Genomic DNA, 20379 nt, shown 5'->3' with positions numbered 1-20379 from the left:
ATATCTCTTCCTTAAAATGAGTTAACATTCTTGAAATCTGTAGTCTTATCTCAAAATGCCTGACTGCTGAAAATATTATTTTGACAATCTCCATAAATCTTTAATACTATACAACTCACTGTCCCAAACATCTGGGTTATTTGTAGGATAAATAGCTTATATACCAATATCTTAGTGCTAATAGGTCTTCTCCAAATTATAACACAGGAAAACCAGAATTCTGAGGAAAACCATATTAGCAATTTCCACCAAATATACAAATAAATAAAAATAGATAAATAGCCATAAGTGGCACAGTTTTCATAGATAGAAAGATAGATAGATAGAAAGATGCCTGTACATGTTTCCTAATAAGAGAATTCAGGCACTACAACACCTGATTCTTAATAAAAAAAAAAAAGAAAGAAAAGAAAAAAAGAAAGAAAAGAAAAAAGACCTCCAACCTTCAGAACTTGGTATCCCATGGAAAGGCTGCATTTTAATACCACCCAAAACGTTGGCTGACTCGGGAAATCCAGTCACACTTCTAATTTCTGGCTTGTCAGCTGGCCCGATTGGTGCCCACAGACAGCATCTCAGACAGAAGTGGTTCATGGGTCAACTTCTTCTGAGGAAAGTGAGGTCTCCCCCCAAAGCCAACTGTGGCAAAGCACCTTCTGTCCAACGACATATTTAATTAAACACTTGCAGAAACGAGAGAGGCCAAACACCCAACAAAGAGGTCTACAGTCTGCTCTCATCAATGACAGACAGAATCTCCAAAGAATCCCACTGAGGGAAAACAGTCAAATACTTTACGACGACCGATCACCATTGAAAATCTTTTCCTTGGTTCCCATATGAACCATCGAAACATCCCAGGAATCCCATGTCAGTGCACCAACTCTGGCTCCCAGCTTTCCTTTCACACTGAAAATGTCATAAAAATTCCATGACCCAATTTGGGATTTGGTAAATGGGGTCACTGCACTTAGCACCGCTTTGGAGTCAGAAGTGGTTTGTCCTTGTCCCGTGGAGTCCCTGAGCAATGCCTGGAGAGAGTCTCAGAGACACGTCTTTGTCTGGACCTGAGGAGACCACCACGGAAGCATCCCTGGTCTTGGGTCACCAGTGTGTTTAATTTTAGCAACAGCACCAATCTCACCAATATTTTATCAACAAATGCAAGAGTTTCCCTTTTTGCCATTACCAACAGTTATAACAAAGCACTTCAAAATCATTCATTTTCTAAAAATGCTTTTCAGTATGTTCCAGGGGCCATAAGGATAGTGTTCTGAGAACAAAAAGCATTTCTAAGCCAACAGTATTTGGTGAAAATGAACAATCCTGCCGGTATGAAGTTCAAGTTTTATTTCCCTTTTTCTTTCTTCTTTTTTTAAGTAAAATTAAGGCTCAAATGTTCTATTCAACTCTCATTGCTTATGTATGTTATATTAAGGCTTATAAATACACCTGGTAAATTAAATTCACCCTGGATTGAATTAACACCTGCTATATGAGTTATTTGTTTTATGTAATCAGTAATCTCAAGGTTTCTCCTCTTTCTCTGGAAACACAATTTAAATATTAACCTGATCTTTAAACCGCTGGTGCTGCTTCCTGACATTTGGACACCGATCATCCATGCAAAAAAGGCAAATAGGGATATAGTTAATGAAAAGGCAGCTTCTTAAAAATCTTAAGATGTGTAACTTAATGAATTGGGAGGATAAATGATAAAAGCAGCAGGAAAGTCTACCTCTGTGTCACTTTTTAGGGAAAACAATGCTGGTCGCCTGCCAAGGTCACCTCCAGGCAGAGAGACCTGCTGAAGTTGACTGCCAATTTCAAGAGTCTTTGTATTTTCTTCGTTATAATCTCTGGAAGGATCTTCGGCAGCTGTAGTACATGAGAGAATTGTAATTAAAAAAAATATTGCAGTATGATATAACTTAAGTTCCAGGTATGACAAATTCTGCAAAAGGAACCAGGCATGTGTGAGGTGTACTGGTCTGATTGGTCCTCGGCTTGCTTCCAGGGAGAGGCCCCCAGGCCTGCTCATGTCCTACTCAGCTGACAGCCCCGGGAGAATATGAAGCTTTCAAAGTGCTGGTCTTCAGCCTTCTCTTTGATGCGTTGTTCCTCTAAGGAATCTACCAGTTTGTCCCTTCGCTCAATCACTTGCATCATCTCGGTGAATATTTTTTGCTCCTCATTGAGATCATTCTCGTTTTTCTGGCTCTCTAAAGAGAAAAAGAAAAACATTGTGCCTCAGGTAAGATTTGGCCCCAGGAGAGCTCTTGGCATGGGCATTCATGATTGTTCTGGACTTGTTCTGCCCTTTCGTTTCCATGGAGAAAACAAGGAAGTGAATTTAACACCAGGGAACTGCCCTCAGATTGGAAAGGTGGTGCTTTGTGCGGCAGTCAGCTCAGTTTCCATCTCGAGAGTATTTATAAAGCAACAGGGAAAACCCCTTTGTGAGAAAAGAAGTGAATACTAGCCAAGCCCCACAAACGCCCCCAACTACCCCTCCCCCACAAAAAGAAACCAACAAAACAACAAAACCCCTGTTTTCCATAAACTTGTCTGAGCTACAGCAAGGAAACCTGTGAGAAAAGTTTCTAAGTAAACCATCTGCCTCAGTGGCTACTATTTCAATGAGGAGAATCCTTTTCTCATTTGCGGTTAATGACAAATTGCAGCCCTTTGGGTAGAGACCGGGCAGAAGCAAAGTGAGGCTATGGCTGGCCAGTGGGAGGACGTTTCCAGATGAGACTACACTTTTCCCTTTTGCCCTTCTGAGTATAGAAGCTTCTTCCTCATTGGCCTGAGGCATCAGATTGCCTGGAAGAAACAAGATTGTTATGAAGGAAAGGGAAAGAGTAAGAAACAGATAATAATGACTTTCTGACACTCAAAATAGGATTTTAAATCCAGAGTTAACTCTCGTCAACCAGATTATTGCCTTGGGAGGGTCTTCTCTAAATTCCTTTAGCCCCTTCCGTTTAACACACCAGGGACTAGGTGGTGAGCCCATCCCGGAGCAGAGACGGTGCCACTGTCTCTCACATCAGGCTTCGTTTTGAGGTCGGGTCAGGAAGAAGGTACATGTGACGAAAGATAAAGAAGCACCATTCCCTTTGCACCTCATGTTGTATGGGCGGGAGAAGAGAGAGGAAGGAGAAGCAGAAGGTGAAGCCCTGTGCTCCAGGCTCTCCATTCTGGGCCTTGGAAGCCCCCAAGGGGGAAGGAAGTGTCATATCATTTGACAGGAACAGTGGGAGCCCAAGGACTCCTGTCCTGCCCCTTGTTGGGAACTCTGGGAAGAAGCCAGCTGGAAGGGTGCCCTGTGTACAAACACGAGGCAGTACTTCGTGGTTGGGCAGAGAAGAAGGGTCTGAGTGTGGGTCCCCAGATCTCCATCTGCTTTGTGTGGCACACATATGTGGAGCCTAGAAGTACCCACTTGCCCCAGAGCTGCCAAAGGTAGCTGGCCAGTGGGCCTGCCTTGGGGATCCCCCATGATGAGGAGTGAAGTGGCCACACAGTGGAGACTGTCTGGTACACTGTATGGCCAAGCAAGTGGAGAACGTGTTGAGGAAAGGCTGAGTGAGCCAGGGAAGGCCACCAGGCTCCAAGCACGCCGAGAGAATGGCCAGGCTATGGATCACACCAGCCACACACCTTAGCTGCAAGTGCCAGCAGAGAGAGCAGCAGCCCAACAATGGGAGACAGCTATGTGGGGTCTCAACGAGTCAGAGCAACCCACACAGATTCCTAATGCTGCAAGGTCACACAGACCTGCCTCTCCCCGTTACCTGGCAGTCATCTTAGGGAGAAAAGCAGAAGGAAGGGGCGGCCATCTGTGAGACTGAATATTTTCATCCCAGAGAGACTGAGCATTTCCTACAGGGACTGTTTAAATGATTACATCAGACTAAGTTTACCAGAGAGGGATAAATCAAGTTCCTTTTCTTTTTTTTTTTTTTTTCCTTGCTAAGTAATAGGATGAAGCTTTTGTGGAAGATGAGCTCAGGTACAGACAAAATAAAGAAGCTATGTTTGTTTTTGTTTTTTTTGGTACACCTAAGAGAAGTGAGAAAATGTATGACCATCACTTCTTAGTAAGAATTTTCTTAAAAAGAATCAAAGGTGGCTAGTGGAGTCTTTGGTGGTATTTGTTTTACCATTCTGAAACAGTGCAAATTAAAATTTTTATCAGATGTGTAAATCAGATATTAATTATACACTATGGTTTGTTAATTTAGGCATACTCCAGTATTGGTGCCCCTTATTTGATAATCAACACAGAAAAATAAAAAATTCCTTTTTCACTTTCAGCTTGTCGTAAATGGACCCATCTCAGCCCCTTCCCACAACAAAAAAGACTTTTATCTGTCCTATATAGTGCAAAATCCTATAAGGATTTTGTTAGAAATAGAATTCTGTTGCTATAAAGAAAGAATCTACGAACCATTACTATATGGGAAAGAACAGGATCGCCTGAGTCTGTTGTAATCTGTTCCCAAATTTTGGCCCTATCATTTACCTTGAGCATGCTTTTTAAGTTCTCAGAGACTCAGTTTTCTAATCTGTAAAACGGGGATAAAATACCTAAATAAAAATAATCATCATGATGGTGTCTAATATTTACTAAGTGCTTGCCCTTGTACCAGACAACCCATAGGTGGGTGCAATGTTTGGTCCATGAAGTATAAAGAAATTATTTACCTTGTTCTTTTAGACCTAGGTCTAAATGTGGGAAAGCCATGCATGGATCTGGCCCCACAAACACATGGGCACAAAATAGAATGAATATGCCTGGCTGGCTGGAGCCAATGAATGCATAAATCAGTATATCATGTCGATTGAGTTCATTTCAACTCCCGCCTACATGGTGGAAATAATTTTCTCACGTGTGATGCCCTAGCCAGGCCCAGGCTGGGAGGGATGTTTCCTTCACCATCTAGCGCCTGGCAGAGCTAGGCCTGCCTTCCTCTGTGCTCCAAAGCACCTGTGTCATGGCCCTCATCTTGCTGTGCTATGAGGACTGGGCTGGGTGTTGGTCTCCGCAGTGAGACCAAGGGCAGGGCTGCTCTTCTTCATATGCCAGGCCCACACTAGATTCTCAATGAGTATTTGTTAAATGAATGGATGGATAAGTGAATGAATGCATGAATAAATGACTTTGTTCCTTTTTGCACATGGGATGGAGCAAAATGCTGCTCCCACAGCCTGAGTGAACGAAGCTAAGTGGGGACTGGCTGTGCTGGTGGTGGCGGCAGAAGGAAGGCTGGCGTGGTGCTCTCCTCTGACTCCCAGGCTGGTCGTGCGAGGCAAGGACAATGCTCCACTCTGCGATTTGCAGCATGCTCTGCTCAAGTGTCTTTCTGGGGAAAAACGTCTTCACCAAGAGCCCCAAACATGTTACCATACTCACCCTCCTTGAGCATTTTCTCTCTTAATTTCTGCTCCAGTCTGCTTTGATGATCTTCTAATTCCAGTTCTTGGGCCCTGGGGACGAGAAAGTGTTCAAACTTTGTAAATACTAGGGGGTTGAGTAGTCACGTTGACTAATAAGCCCATGGACAGTAGCCATGGCATTCGTCTTTCCTTATGAAAACCGGCGTCTTAGAACATCTCTAAACTGAAGGTTTTGCTGCTGCCGGGGTCCCTGAGGTGCTGAGAAGGATTGCTGAGATATGCTGGACTCAGGAGACGATGGGGAGCAACTGAAGGCTGTGATGGGATCTCAGTAGGCTTTGGGAAGGCCACTCAGGCCACCCATCAGGGATGGAGAGTGAGGAGAGGACTAGAATAGTCCAGGGAGAAACAATGACAATCTGAAACTCTTCTCTTCTAGGGGCAACATGATTTCACCTATCACCTCTAAAGACTCCAAATCTCTGATTGTGGAAAACAAGAAAATAAGGAGGAGAAAACAGAAGTGAGACACTTTGTCTAGGTGGAGGCAATGAAACTCAGGCAGCTACGGTATCTGGTTCTAGGAGTGTGGAAAGAAGAGTTGGTGATGTTTTGGAGTAGTCAAGCTGGGGTGCTGGGGACTCAGTGTTTCCACAATAGGAACAGCAAAGTCAAGAAGCGAAGTTGGTCCTTAGTGAAGGTCAGATTGGAACTTCTCGACCTTTCAATGTTCAGGGATAGCCCATGGATGTCACAGAGTGAGTGTGTGTAAGCTGCCCATGCGCTATGCCATGTGGTGATGTGGAGGTCCCCCAAACCTTTGTGAATGCAGCCCTGGAGTTCTCAGGAGACAGGAGGACCACACACAGATGCGGCAGGGGTCAGAGGCGATAGTCGAAGTCATGTGATCCCTAAAAGGGAGACTCTAGAGAAAGAAAGGTTTGGAGACAGAAGCTTGGGAATGCATACATCTAGAAGCCAAACAAAAGAAGTGGAGCCAGGGAAGAGGCAAGCAAAGTGTTGGAAGGATAAAACAAGAAATGCAGCATCACAGAAACGAAGAGAGGGAAGCTTTGAGAAAAGAGAGAGGTCAAGGGCGTTTGTTGCTGCAGAATCACTGAAGAGGGTGAGGGCTGAGAAGAGGTCCCTGGATTTCACACGATGGGGCCTTCCTTCCAGCCCCCACCTGCGGTCTGCATGTGCATCTGCTACAGTGTTGGGGTCACTTTGCTTTACCCTGCTGTTGCTGTCATCACTACTGCTGCTACCACTTGGGCCAAGGTCCCTGCCTTGTTCAATAGTCTGCCTTTTGCTATTGACACTGAACTTCTCTTGGCCCACTGTGGTAGCCAGTGGGGGTGCACCACTCAGACTTCCTTCAAGAGAGAACTTTCCAGGAGGAGAGTAGTGAGCTGGTGCTCCTGCAGAATCCATTCACTGTCATGCTGAGGCCACAATGTCCCTGGGCAGGTCCAAGCCAGTGACCAAGCACAGCAGCGGGGCTAGAGCTAGGCCATTGCTGCCCCACTCTGGACTCCTCTGATGGGCAGTCTTGGCTCTGGCACTCCCATTGGCCTGGCTGAGACTTCCTTGGGGCTGCACTGCAGTATGAGGCTCCTCCTGCCCAATTCTCCTCCCTTCCCTTCTCCTTTCCCAGGAATCAGGACGGCAGTGGGGTCTGAAGATTTCCCTCTTCCTCCTGCTCCCTTTCCCCTTTATCCTTCACAGGCATTTTCCCCAATAAATCTCTTGTACTTCTAATTCCGTCTTGGCATCCACTTCCCAAGGGACCTGGATGGACACACCAATCTAAGACATTTATCCTTGTTCATCTAGGCGTTTCTCCAAACTAAAACCTGTCCTTTAACAGAGCTCCCATCCGCCTTTGTCTAGCTCACATGCCCGAGTTCTCCTCTTTGGAGGAGAAAGGTCCCTCTGCAGTGGACAAACTGGGGAAGCCACAGTCACTGAGGAGCAGCGGCAGCAGCCAGCCTCCCTAGCTCTCACAGGCAGACCCTGTGCACTGACTGCTCCTTCTACAAACCTCCATGAGCTCTTGCCTTGTTTTCTTATTATTATCATGGTCTGTGTTTGCATGCCTGTCTCCCCTGAAACCATGAGATCCTAGAAGATGGGGACGGTGGCCTTATTCATCTTTCTTTCCACGGTGCCCAGCACAGTTCCTGGCACATAGAATGTGCTTGATACATTTTTGTTGAATGAATTTTATAATTCAGACCTGGCCCAAAGGCAGATGGGATGATTGTGTAAAAAGGGTTTTATAGGTGGACATAGACAGATTACTTAGTTGCTCTTAGTCTCAGTACGTGCAATAATGTGAAAAATAGTGATAAAAAAATAATTACTACGGATGACCCCTTCTTCCCCATTCATGGCATTTCCTTCCATGTCAATGGAGCTCAATGAGTATAGCTGCTGGCCTCCTCCCCCATGTCCGCTCTTACTCACTCTCACCCCAGGGGAGACTAGACTGGGTGAACTCAGCTCACACCCTTTCTCTCCTGGGATCAGCCTGCCTGTAGCAGATGTGTGTTCTCGATTACTCCGAGCCTTGCCGTAGGTCTAGGGCAAGATTTCTCAATCTTGACACTATTGACATTTTAGGCTGGATAATTCTTTGTTGCTAGAGGGAGAGGGAGTGTCCTGTGCATTATAGAATATTTAGTAGCATCCTTGGCCTCTACTCACTAGATACCAGCAGCACCTCCTAGTTGTGACAACCAAAAAGGTCTCCAGACATTGCTGAATATCACCTGGGGGGCAACGTCGCCTATAATTGAGACCCACTGGTCTAGGGTAAAAGCCTTGCCCCTAAGAAGCAAGCAGGTGGATGACCTTTTGTGATTACATAGGTAAGTATGTCTAATTCTGGGGTTTGGTTAGTGTAGTGGGTTGAATAGTGACCCCCAAAAGATAGGTCCACATCCTAACCCCTGGAACCTGTGAATGTGACCTTATTTGACAAAAGGTCTTTGCAGATGCAATTAAGTTAAGGACCTTGAGATGAGAACATTCTGGGTTATCCCAGTGGGCCCTAAACCCATTGACAAGTGTCCTTATGTGAGTCAGAAGAGGAGAAGACACAGACACATAGAGAAGACAGAGGCAGAGATTGGAGTGATGCCGCCACAAGCCAAAGGAGGCCTGGAGCCACCAGAAGCTGGAAGAGGCGAGGAAGGATCCTCCCCCAGAGCCTCCAGAGGGAGCAAGGCCCTCCTAACACCTTGATTTCAGACTTCTGTCTTCCAGAACTGTGTGAGGATGAGTTTCTGCTGTTATGAGCCACCCAGTTTGTGGAAATGTGTTACTCCAGCCTTAGGAAATTAACACAGGTAGCAAGCCCCCCTTGGCTCTCATAGTTAGCCCAGCTAGCCCTTACTGGTAATAAAGGCAGTATTTTGATGTTCCATCTATTAACTCGGTTGTCTTATTTCTCATCTAGTTCAGAACCCAGGCAGAGAAGAGGAATAGAATTTGTTAGACCCCTTCAAAGGCCCCCAAAATTACCTCGCAGGTTTGGGGTGAAAATGAGGTGAGCCAGTATGAGTGAAAGGACCCAGTACAACTTGTGGAGTTTAGTTGGTTTATATTAATTGTTACTTTCTTTCCCTCCAGAATGGTGACAGGTTAGTGACCTTCAACTTTTTCAGAGTGTGATGAGATCCATCTCTACTTTCTGATATCACAGCCAGGTTGTCACCCGTCATTCAGAGAGGACGGCCAGACAGATCTCAGTTCTTCAATCCCTTAAAGCCACAAAGAGGTGGCCAGGCAGGTCTCACCAGGCCCTTCCCGCGATCCGTACTCAGAAGCCACACGTGCTCCTGTTACAGGTGTGTGATGGTAGGTGGGTCCCCCCTGGTCTGGGGGACAGGGATGGATTGAAAATACCTTATCCAAATGCCCTCTAGCTCCAGACCTATTACCTGAAATCTATTTTAGCCATAGGACTCCACAGAGAGAACAGACCACTGAAGATTCCTCGCACTAATGCCGGCATGATATGCAAGACATCAAACACCAATTTGCCTCAATCACAATTCTGTATGCACAAGGAGAGAAAATCCTGGGGCTTCAACTGAAGAGGGAGAGCCACCCCCCTCCCACCTTTTAGGACTCAGTCATCTGTGTTGCCTTACTTACATGATCAGTAGCTCCGACTCGTATCGCATTAATTTATTCTTCTCCAGAACCAGCTTAAACCATTCCTGCAAAAGCTGCGCTTCATCCTGTGTGTCTGAATCTGTTTAAGAAATCAACACAAATGGCTGAGATTGGTATTTCTCTCTCTATGATCAAACTGCTTTGGAACTACTTTCGCGGGCCATATTTGTAGTGAAAAGGGCTCGGCAGGCGGCAGCCCCCTGACAGCCTGTTGATGCCTCAAGGTCATGAGCATGACAAATAAAACCCACCTGTGCATGCTCTGGGGGCAGTCCTCCTGGATATTGAGGGCATGAATGCTTCATGTCCAACGGTCATACACTCTTGATCCTGTCCTGCCTTAAATGAAACTTTTCCTGCCTACTTGCATGTCCTCCACAAAGCTTCTGTATGTTTGTGCCTCATATCCTCCACCAAAGAAAACCCTAGTAAGTCTGCTGGTTACTATCTCCCCTCCTTCTTTCTCTCCCCCAAATCAAATGCCTACTGAGTGCCCAGGTGGAGTGCGGCTCCCTTCATGGGGCAGGGAAGCTCACACCACATTTGGTCATAGAGGAGTGGGGATTGGCATTTTTATTTTTTCCACAAAGAAAAGCCAAATGATGAAAACAAATGTTATTAGCTTTGAATCTCATAGGGAGAAAGTTATATCCATATATTCTTATAATTTAGATGATGACCTTTATGAAACAGAAGAACAACCATGAGAAAATTGACACTGCTTTTAGATACTCAATGTCAGATGCTAAATGTTTAGATACTAAAATGTTAAAATCTGGGCATCTTTGAGAAACAGCAACGCGGAGGTAGCTTTCTAGTATTTCACCCTGAAGTGAGAACACAGGCTGTATTGCAAAGCTCATGGCCATTCTAGAAGGATTTATACTGGAGGGTCCCCTAGGCAGAGGGGAAAACAGTGCAGACAGAAGACATGTGTGACCTTGGGCAAGTTGCTTAACCTCTTGGAGCCTCTGCTTCTTCATTGGTTAAACTGAACAGTAAGGCACACAGGCAATGTAATAATAATAATGAGCTACTGTTTATTATGCAGCATCTCATTCATCCTCACAACAAACTCACCAGCAGGTTCCCTCACTATCACCACCTGACAGCTGAAGAAACAGAGGTTAAAAGATGAAAGTAACTGCCCAAGCTCACAGTCAGCAGGCAGCAGAGCCAGGGCTTGAAGTCAAGGGAGCCTTATCCGAAGCCCCTGTCTTCACTGATGTGTACCACTCCCCCCTCCTCCTCTCCCCTCCCTCCCTCTCGTGGGCATGTCAGGTAAATAATGCCCCTAGCACATCACCTTGCACAGAGCAAGCCATCCATAAAAACAGTTCCCTTTTCTCCCTGTCTCTTTGGCCATCTTTTTATTGATAAGGAAACAAGGGCCCAGAGAGATTTATACACAACACTCCAAATTACAGTTAGTTAATGGGCAGAAGAGTGCCACAATGTAGATCTCGACTTCTGGTGAATTCACTCATTCATGCATCCATTCACACCTCTTTATCCAATAGGTGTCGGGTACTGCCTTAGGTTCTGGGGATACAGTGATAGATAATGCTACATATCACAAGAAATTTGGAGATAGTAAGGCACCATGCCTGTGGAAAAGGGTATTGCTAGATAATCTTTTGGATCAGATGGACCCAAAAAGCTAGAATAAAATAGAACATTAGAAAACTGTTACCACAACAAAGCAGTACAAAAGGTCTCTGGGAATACAGAGAAGGGAGAGTTCTGGTCAGGCTGTGAGGTTGGAGAGAGGGTTCTCTCCGTCAGGATGTAAGGTTGGAGGGAGGGTTTCCTGGGCAGGGTGTGAGGTTGGAGGGGGTTCTCCTGGGCAGGGTGTGAGGTTGGAGGGGGTTCTCCTGGGCAGGGTGTGAGGTTGGAGGGGGTTCTCCTGGGCAGGGTGTGAGTTGGAGAGGGTAGTCTCCTGGTCAGAGTGTGAGGTTGGAGGGGGGTTTTCCCAGTCAGGGTGTGAGGCTGGAGGGAGGGTTTCCTGGTCAGCGTGTGAGGTTGGAGGGAGGGTTCTCCCCATCAGGATGTAAGGTTGGAGGGAGGGTTCTCCCGGTCAGGATGTGAGGTTGGATGGAGGGTTCTCCCTGTCAGGATGTAAGGTTGGAGGCAGGGTTCTCCTGGTCAGGGTGTGAGGTTGGAGGGGGTTCTCCTGGTCAGGGTGTGAGGTTGGAGGGGGTTCTTCTGGTCAGGGTGTGAGGTTGGAGAGAGGGTTCTCCCCGTCAGGATGTAAGGTTGGAGGCAGGGTTTCCTGGTTAGGGTGTGAGGTTGGAGAGAGGGTTTCCTGGTCAGGGTGTGAGGTTGGAGGGGGTTCTCCTGGGCAGGGTGTGAGTTGGAGGGGGTTCTCCTGGTCAGGGTGTGAGGTTGGAGGGAGGGTTCTCCCCGTCAGGATGTGAGGTTGGAGGGGGTTCTCCTGGTCAGGGTGTGAGGTTGGAGACGGGGTTTCCCAGTCAGGGTGTGAGGTTGGAGGAAGGGTTTTCCTGGTCAGGGTGTGAGGCTGAGCTTCCTGAGGGAGGTGGGTTTGAACTGGGACATTGAAGAATGGACAACACTTTGACAGGAAATAATGAAGATGGGAGAGGAGATTTCCAAGAAGAGGGAACAATATGAGCAAAGATGAGGGGATGGACTAGACGGTGATGGGGACAGAGATCGGGAAGGGCTAAGGATGCAGAGAGGGGTGATGATGAGGCCTGGGAGTGTATGAGGATCTATCATAGAGGCCCCTGGATGTCATGCTAAGGAACTTGTGCTTTATGCTGTAGAACACAAAGGGACACTACAGGTGGTTGAGTAAGACAATGATATGTGGAGTGTCATACAGGAAGGATTAAAGCTGGGAGAGGGAGGAGGGAGGGAAGTAAGTAAGATGTTATCCTTCTTAGGTTTCTTGAATGAATGAATGAATGAACGAATAAACTTATAAACCCATTGAATACCAACATCTTCTAAGCAATGTTTGTGGTGCTGAGGGACGGGGATGAATAAACATTGGTTCCAGCTCTTCAGGAAACTGGGAGCTTGTGTTCCAGTGGGGGAGACAAACTCTGTATAGCCAAATAGCATACAGTGCCCCCTTGCTGTTCAACACAGGAGGGAAGCAACTAATCTTGTGTAGAGGAAGTGGGGGAGGCCACAGAGAGGAGAGAGCAGGTGAACTCAGTCTAAATGGATGAGTATGAGTTTTCCAGGGAGAGAAGGAAGTGAAAAACCAGGCATTGGATGTTGAATGAAAGAATGAAGTATATAGACCAGAGATCACATATAACATAGAAGTTAAGAGCATATATTTTAAACTCAGACTTGGGAGCCAACTTTCACTCTTCTACATACCACTGTGTGGGCTTGAACACTTAAGATAGCCTCCCTGAGCCGCATCTGTTATGAAGATGCAGTGGGATTGTGCACACAAAGACCTTAACCCAGCCCTGGCATATAGTGTAAGCTCAGTAAATAGTGATAGTCATTGTTCAAGTCATACAGCATACGTGATGTGAAGGAAGAGCCCTTAGGGGTCATCTGTTCCCGTCATGGAGGCATGCAGGAATTTCCTCTACCTCCCCACCACTCCAGCCTCTACTATAACTCTCCATGTGATGGTGGAATTCCCTGCTCTCCAAGAAGCCCTCTGTAGGGTGTGTACTCTAAGTATTGAAAAACTTCTTTCTATTGTCTTCGATGGGTTGGCTGCTAGCCACTGAGTCCAGTTTTGCCCTCTGGAGGAAAACAGAGAACACATAACTATATATTTTACGTGAAAGACATTCAGATATTTGAATACAGGTCTCATGATCCACTGAAGTGTTCTTTTTTCGGAGTCAGCACCTCCAGGTCATTTATCATTTTGTCATAAAAGGGCTGCCCACCTCTGCTGGCCCTCTAACTTTCCAGGATGAAGCTGAAGGACAGTCCCGAATTAAACAGAGTATCAACAGGCCAGAGTGGAGAGACTCTCTGGCACCTTCAGCCTGTGCCCTGGGACTGCAGAAGTCTTTTCAGCAGCTGTGTCTTCACCTGGCTCTTACAATTTTGCAAATCTGGTCTTTCCACACAGTGGTGGTGAAGTCTGATGCCTTCGTGTTCTATTTGTGCAACTGATCTTTTTCTTAACCTAATTCAAGACTTTATATGAATCTTGTTAAATATCATCTTGTTTATTTTGTTCCATCATAGGAAAATCTTTTGAATATCTCATCCATCTGGACACATTTCTCCTAGATTTGAGATTTCTGAGGAATTGATAAATGGGCATCCTATATCTTTAAGTGATATTGAAAAACAAAGTGTCAGATGGGACTGAACCAAGAACAGAGCCATCTGGCCCATTAGGGACCTTTCTCAGCCTTTGGGTGAGACTGTTCTATAGACTCAGCGCATGCACCTAACTGGTATCATCCAGCCTACTTTGTCTATTTGGCTGTCACAGGAAACTTTGATAACAAAATAATTTCCTGAAATCAAGCTTCACAATGTCTGCCATGTCCATTGGCACTACCAACTCTGCAACTCCACCAAGAAAAGGGAATGACATTTGTTTTTCACACCTTCTCAGTAAACACCAGCGGTTCCTTAGTAATCCTTAAATTTCTTTCTAATTATTCACAATTTTTTTAATAATCCCTTCCAGAATTTTGACAAGGATCACAATCCATGTTTCTTTCTCATGTGAAAAGTCGAAAATGTACTCATCTCTAGTCTTTTGGTTCTGGAATTCTTCATGAGTTTTCAAAGACTGAGGTTATATCTGCAAGTTATTTCAACACCAGGGAGTTAATTCAGTTCATTCAACAAATTCTGACTGAGTAATGCCACATCCAAGACACTATTCTATGTATGTATCATCTTTCACCTGGGCTTAGAAACCTGCATTTATTGCTCTCCCATTTTTCTCACCTATCTAGATTCCATTTCCTCTGCTAGATATTTGTTTAACACTTCTAGATTGAGGGTCATTTTCCTTGAAAAAGAAAACAGAAAAGCTGAGAGTTGAAAATCCTGCCTTTTCCCATCATGTAACATTATACCATCTGCCTCAGCACTGGGCCCATCCTTTCCTTGTTCCCAATCCAAAAGAAACAGCTTTAAAGGCACTATTTTGCTGTCTTTAGAATATTTTTTATTGTTGTTTTTCATATTCAGCCTCTTTGCTGCATTATATCCACAAGTTCTAGCCAGACTTTTATCCTGCCTTACATATCGCTTTTTCAATCTTACGTGTCCTTCTAAAATCTGGTCCATTAGACAGTTCCCTGTGCAGCCACACTGATTTCTACTGATGCTTTACTCAACAAACACAGTTTGAACTGAATCAATCAATCAAATTTTCTGTTTTCAATGGAATAATTTGCAATTTTATAGCTTACAGTTCATTTTTTTATCTTCTTTTCCTCGATAGTCAAAATCCCTCTTGGGGATCTTCGAACATGGAATCAGATTTTAGGGAATCTGCCTTCTTAAAGCATTGGGTACTGGTGGACTGTGGCCAGCCCAGACTTGCCTTGCTCTCAACCTCAACAATGCACTGAGACTTTGCTTCATGATTTCCATCAACTCACTGCCTCCCATCAGATAGCGTCCTTGTAGGTCCTGATGAAGTCTAAACCAGCATCGCCTCTCCGTGTAGATGCAGTAGGGCAGGGCAGAGGGCAGGGGCTCTGAGATCAATCAGACCTGGCTCTGCCACTTACAAATGTGTGACCTTGGGCAACTAACCTTGCATCTCTTTGCCTTGGTCCCCTCCTCTGAAAAATGAGGATGCTGATAGTCTGCCTCATAAATTGGTTATGGGGATTAAATGAGATGATGTGTGTAAAATGCTCAGCATAGTGCTTGGCACATAGTAAGCATTCCATAAACTGTACCATTGTTATTAATACGTTGTCCTTTCTTCCAGTGTCTAGTGCCATACTTCCATATGGATTATTTTCTGTTCGTCTTTAAAACTCAGCTAGAGTGTAATCCCTGACTTGATTATACATGGCTAAACTTTATCTTGTAACTTCATTTGAGGTTAATAAAAACTCTTAAATACTTATTCTTTTATTGGCCTCATGTAAACGAAAAGGTCATATGGCTGGCTGGATCATCAGCACTTGCTTGGGAAGATTTGACAGTACTCTGTGCCTACACAGATGGTTTGCTCAACCACATCTCTTCTGGTCCCATGGCTGCTATTGAACTGAAAGCCCTTCCAGGGCAGGGATGTGACTTTTACATCCAGGAACCAGGATGCAGCTAAAATGGTGCAGCCAGAAGGCGAGCAGCCTCCAGCTGTGACTAGAATAGTCCAGTTACCTAACCCATACTGCCACCTCTGCTTGTGTCCACCATCAACTGGTTCTTCATTTGTTCCTGTGCCCTCATATCATGCTTTTTCCTAGACAAAATGCAAGGATTCCACTTGCTCAAGTGAAATAAATAAAACTCAACACAAAACAACTTTATATTAATGGAGTCATATTAATTGACTCACTTTTCCTTAAGTGAGCTCTCAAATGCAAAGCAAATTTTGTCACTCCATACTGAAATTCTTCAATAACTTCCCACAATCAAGTTCAAACCACCTAGCCTGGCAACACTTGGTCCCTGCTTATATTAGAGTGACTGGCATTTAATGGTCATATGATTTTTCTCAGTGAATAATAACAGACAATAAATGAACAATATATTCTTTAAAGTCATGGCTTTTTAACCATTTTCTTTCCTCGGTAATGCTGAATACTTCTCTGTGTATTAGTGTGTGCTTTTCCAAGTTAAGTCTTGTTTGGTTCACAAGGATCTAATTCTTCAGATGTGATTTCCACCTTCTTAGAATCTGTGAGATGGCCTAATTTGGTGTTTGCTCCAATTTTGTCATTGCCCTCAACATCCTCACTGATGATCTGCGGCATGAAAGGGCATTAGAGAAATTGCAACCAGACCTCTCAGAAGCACTGTGCCGGGCATCTCCCCCCCAGACTGGCTGGGTTTCAGCCCCTGCTTCTAGTTTTCTCATCTCTGGTCAGCTCTTAGCTCTTGTGCTCATCCACAGGCCTGTTTCATTTAAATCTCTAGCCAGGCCTTCTCCAGTGCTCTGGGTATATTGACCTCCCACAGGCTCTTTACATATGATGGTGATTATCCAGAAAGCTGCTCTGTGGCTCTGGCCTGATTCAGTCTTGACAAAGCCAGGATGGTGGAAGGTAACTCGCAGTTCCTTTCTGGGAGCCAGAGGCTGCAGCTAAAAAACAAAAATTCTGGTCCTTCCTTTCTAAAACACCTTTGAGTTCTGCTTTGCTTTTAGCTACATATCTATTCATCATAAAGTTTTTCTTGCTTTTGAATTTTATTGAAATAATATCATACTGTATGTAGTCATCTGCAACACGCTTGTCTTAAATTCCACATTATGTTTCTAAAATGCATCATGTTGCTCATTCATTTTCACTGCTGTATATATAACATTCAGTTGTATATGCCACAGTTAACTATCCCACAATTTGTCCATTTTCCTGTTAATGGATATTGGGGTCGTTCTTAGTGTTTTGCTATTATCTATGATCCTGCTATGAACATTCTTTTGTGTGTCTTCTGGTCCATGTGGAGAAGAGTTTCTCTGGAATATGCTCTTAGGAATGAAATTCTTGAGTAGTAGGGCATGCAAATGTTCAGTTTTACTGCATAAAGGCTAACTGTTTTCCAAAGAGTTGTGACTGCTTCCACTCCCACTAACACTGAATAAGAGCTCCCCTTCTTCCTCACCTTGCCAAATACTTAGTCTTATCATGTTTAATACTTTTTGATAATTTAATGGTTTAAAATAGTTTCTTATTGTAGTCTTACTTCAAATTTTCCTAATTACCAATGAGTATTCTTCTCTGAAATGTGTATTTATATCATTTGCCCATTTTTATATTGAGTTGTTTGCCTATTTCTTATTGATTTGTAAGAGTTCTTTACATGTTCTGTAATACTGATTCTCTTTTGGTTATATGTGAAAAAATATATATATATATATATGTGCATTTACACATTGCAAATATATTTTCTACATTAGTGGCTTTTTTTTCCTTTATAGTGTCTATACACTTCTGACTTGAGGTCAAAGGATTCTCCTTTTTTTTTTTTTGTTGAAGAAGATTCACCCTGATCTAACATCTGTTGCCAATCTTCCTCTGTTTTGTATGTGGGTCGCTGCCACAGCATGGCCACCGACGAGTGGTGTAGGTCTGCACCCGGGAACCGAACCTGGGCCGCTGAAGTGAAGTGCACCAAACTTAACCACTAGGCCACAGAGTCGGCCCCCAAAAAGATTCTTCTTAACTTTTTAAGTTTCATTTTTCATATTAAAGTCTTTAATCTTTATGAAATTGATTTGTTTGTATGGTGTAAGGTAAGCCTCCATTTCATTTTTTCCTGTATTTTTTCCAAACCAATTTCCCAGAGCCACTGATTTCTTGTGATCTGCAATGCTACTGCAGGCTTATGTCAGGTTTTCACATGTGAGATTATGTTTGGATCTTTTGGTGGCTTTCAGTAAACATTTAAAATTGGCTTCATAAAGGTTGTGCACATTTTTGTTAGATTTACTCCTAGGTACCTTATGTTTTTATGCTAATGTAAGTAATAACTTCTTTGTTATTTCATTTTCTAGAAACTGATGCTGAGATACAAAAATGAAATTGATTTTTCTATTTTGATCTTATATCCAATCACAGGCTCTTATTCATCAAAAAACATTTATCTGTACATTCTTTTTTTTTTTTAAAGATTTTGTTTATTTATTTTTTCCCTCCAAAGCCCCAGTAGATTGTTGTATGTCATAGCTGCACATCCTTCTAGTTGCTGTATGTGGGACGCAGCCTCAGCATGGCTGGAGAAGCGGTGCGTCCGTGCACGCCCGGGATCCGAACCTGGGCCGCCAGCAGCGGAGCCTGTGCACTTAACCGCTAAGCCACGGGGCCGGCCCCTATCTGTACATTCTTTTGGGTTTTCCATGAGGATAATTCTATCATCTGGAAACAGCAAAAATTTGTTTCTTCCTTTTCAAACCTTATGCTATTTTTCCCTTGTCTTGCTGTACTGGCTGAGGTCTCCTGTACAATGTAGAACAGAATAGGTAATGGTAGGCATCCTTCCTTTATTACTGATTTTAGAAGAAATGCTTCTAATATTTTACCATTCAACAATGATGTTTCCTGTTGGAAGATATCTTTTAAATTAAGAAAATTCTATCCTTTTCTATTATTTTTTTGCTAAAAGTTTTTATCCCAAATAAGTGTTGAATTTTGTCAAATGATATTTTCTTCTATTTAAAAGACCGTATGGTTTTCCTCTTTAATTTGGTAACATGGTGATTGTTAAGTCACCCTTAGATTGCCAAATTTTAAAATTAGTTGGATTAAATGTTCATTATATTCTTTATCTTTTTGAATCTTTGCTATATCAGTGGTTATGTCTGGCCTTTTCATTCCTAATTTATTTATTTCTTCTATCTTATTTTTTAAAATTAGTTTAAGAGGATTGCCTTTCGTCTTTTATGAGTCTTTCCAAAGAACCAACATTTGACTTGCCTGACCCTTTCTATTTTATCTTTATTCTCTACTTCTGCTCATATATTTATTATCTTCTTTCTTTAGGTTTATTTTGTTTTTCTTTTTCTAAATTAAGTTGGACACTTAGCTCATTAATTTTCAGCCTTTCTTCTTTTCTAATAAAAGTATTTAAGGCAACACCTCTAAGCACCACTCTCACTGCATCCCAAGAGATCTGATCCACTGTTTTCCTTTTCATGTTTAGTACATTTTAAATTTTCATGTATTTTTTTAAATATCCATTTGACTTTCTCCTTGATCCATGTGAAATGTATATTTTTACTTTCCAAATGCACAGTTTTAAAAAATATCTTTTGGTTATTGATTTCTACGTTAATTACATTATAGTATAGAATGTGGTCTGTATAACATAGATTCTCTGAGATTTACTTTACGAAGTAATATGGTCAATTTTTGTAAGTCACCATGAGAACTTGAGAAGAATATACATTCCCTAATTTGAGGGTACAGGGTTTTATACATGTCCGTTAAAGTTATTACTTGCATTGTTCAAATTTATACTAATGTTTTGTCTGCCTATCTTTAATTGAGAGATGTACTAAAATCTGCCATGATATAGTAGAAATTTCTCCCTGGAGTTTTACCTTCTTTGTTTTATATATTTTTGAGCATATTATAGTCAATATGTACACATTTAAAACTGTCATATCTTCTTGGTGAGTTTGATCATTTTAAAATTATGTAGTGCCCTGTTTATTCCTAATCACAGTTTTGGCATTAAAGCATATTTTATCTGCTTTTAATATAATTACCCCAGCTTTGTTGAGTTAGTGTATATTTTGTCATCCTTTTACTTTAAACCTTTCTATTTATTTATGTTTTGTTTGTGTCTGCTAAACGGTATATAGTTGGGTGTTGTTTTGTTTAACTACCATTACTATTACTGAGATATTTGGACTTGTTTCTACTGTCTTTCCTTGTATCTTTTTTATCTTTTTCTATGCTTCTAAATTTCTATTTAGAATTGAGTCAGGATTTTGGTTTGGTTGATTATTTTTTCTTATTGTTTCCCCCAACTGATTTGGAAGTTATGCATTTTTTTCTATTCTTTTAGCGATTACACTGAAAATTTAAATAGGTATTTTTAATACCCTAACAAAGTCTAAACTTAATCAACATCTTAGCCCCCTGTTAAACAATATAATGACTCTGAAACACTTTTCTTCTGATTTTT

The 20379-nt window shown here is 42.9% G+C and overlaps 1 protein-coding gene across 5 annotated transcripts in view; it reads right to left on the bottom strand.

Moving 5' to 3' along the window:
* Positions 1-325: 325 nt before the first annotated feature.
* MICAL2 (microtubule associated monooxygenase, calponin and LIM domain containing 2) overlaps positions 326-20379 on the bottom strand; it is a 220576-nt gene continuing 200522 nt past the window's right edge. For all 5 annotated transcript variants that reach the window (XM_058545997.1, XM_058545992.1, XM_058545993.1 and 2 more), the window contains 3 exons: positions 9571-9670; positions 5423-5496; positions 326-2222 (listed from right to left, as the gene is read on the bottom strand). In XM_058545997.1, the coding sequence (XP_058401980.1) occupies positions 2038-2222; positions 5423-5496; positions 9571-9670 (359 nt within the window). In that variant the 3' untranslated portion in view covers positions 326-2037. The remainder of the gene's footprint in view (positions 2223-5422; positions 5497-9570; positions 9671-20379) is intronic.

Source organism: Diceros bicornis, chromosome 7 (assembly GCF_020826845.1).
Source record: "Diceros bicornis minor isolate mBicDic1 chromosome 7, mDicBic1.mat.cur, whole genome shotgun sequence".
Lineage (NCBI taxonomy): Eukaryota > Metazoa > Chordata > Mammalia > Perissodactyla > Rhinocerotidae > Diceros > Diceros bicornis.
The sequence above is the reverse complement of the archived record's forward strand: the minus strand, read 5'-3'. Positions and strand labels throughout refer to the sequence as shown.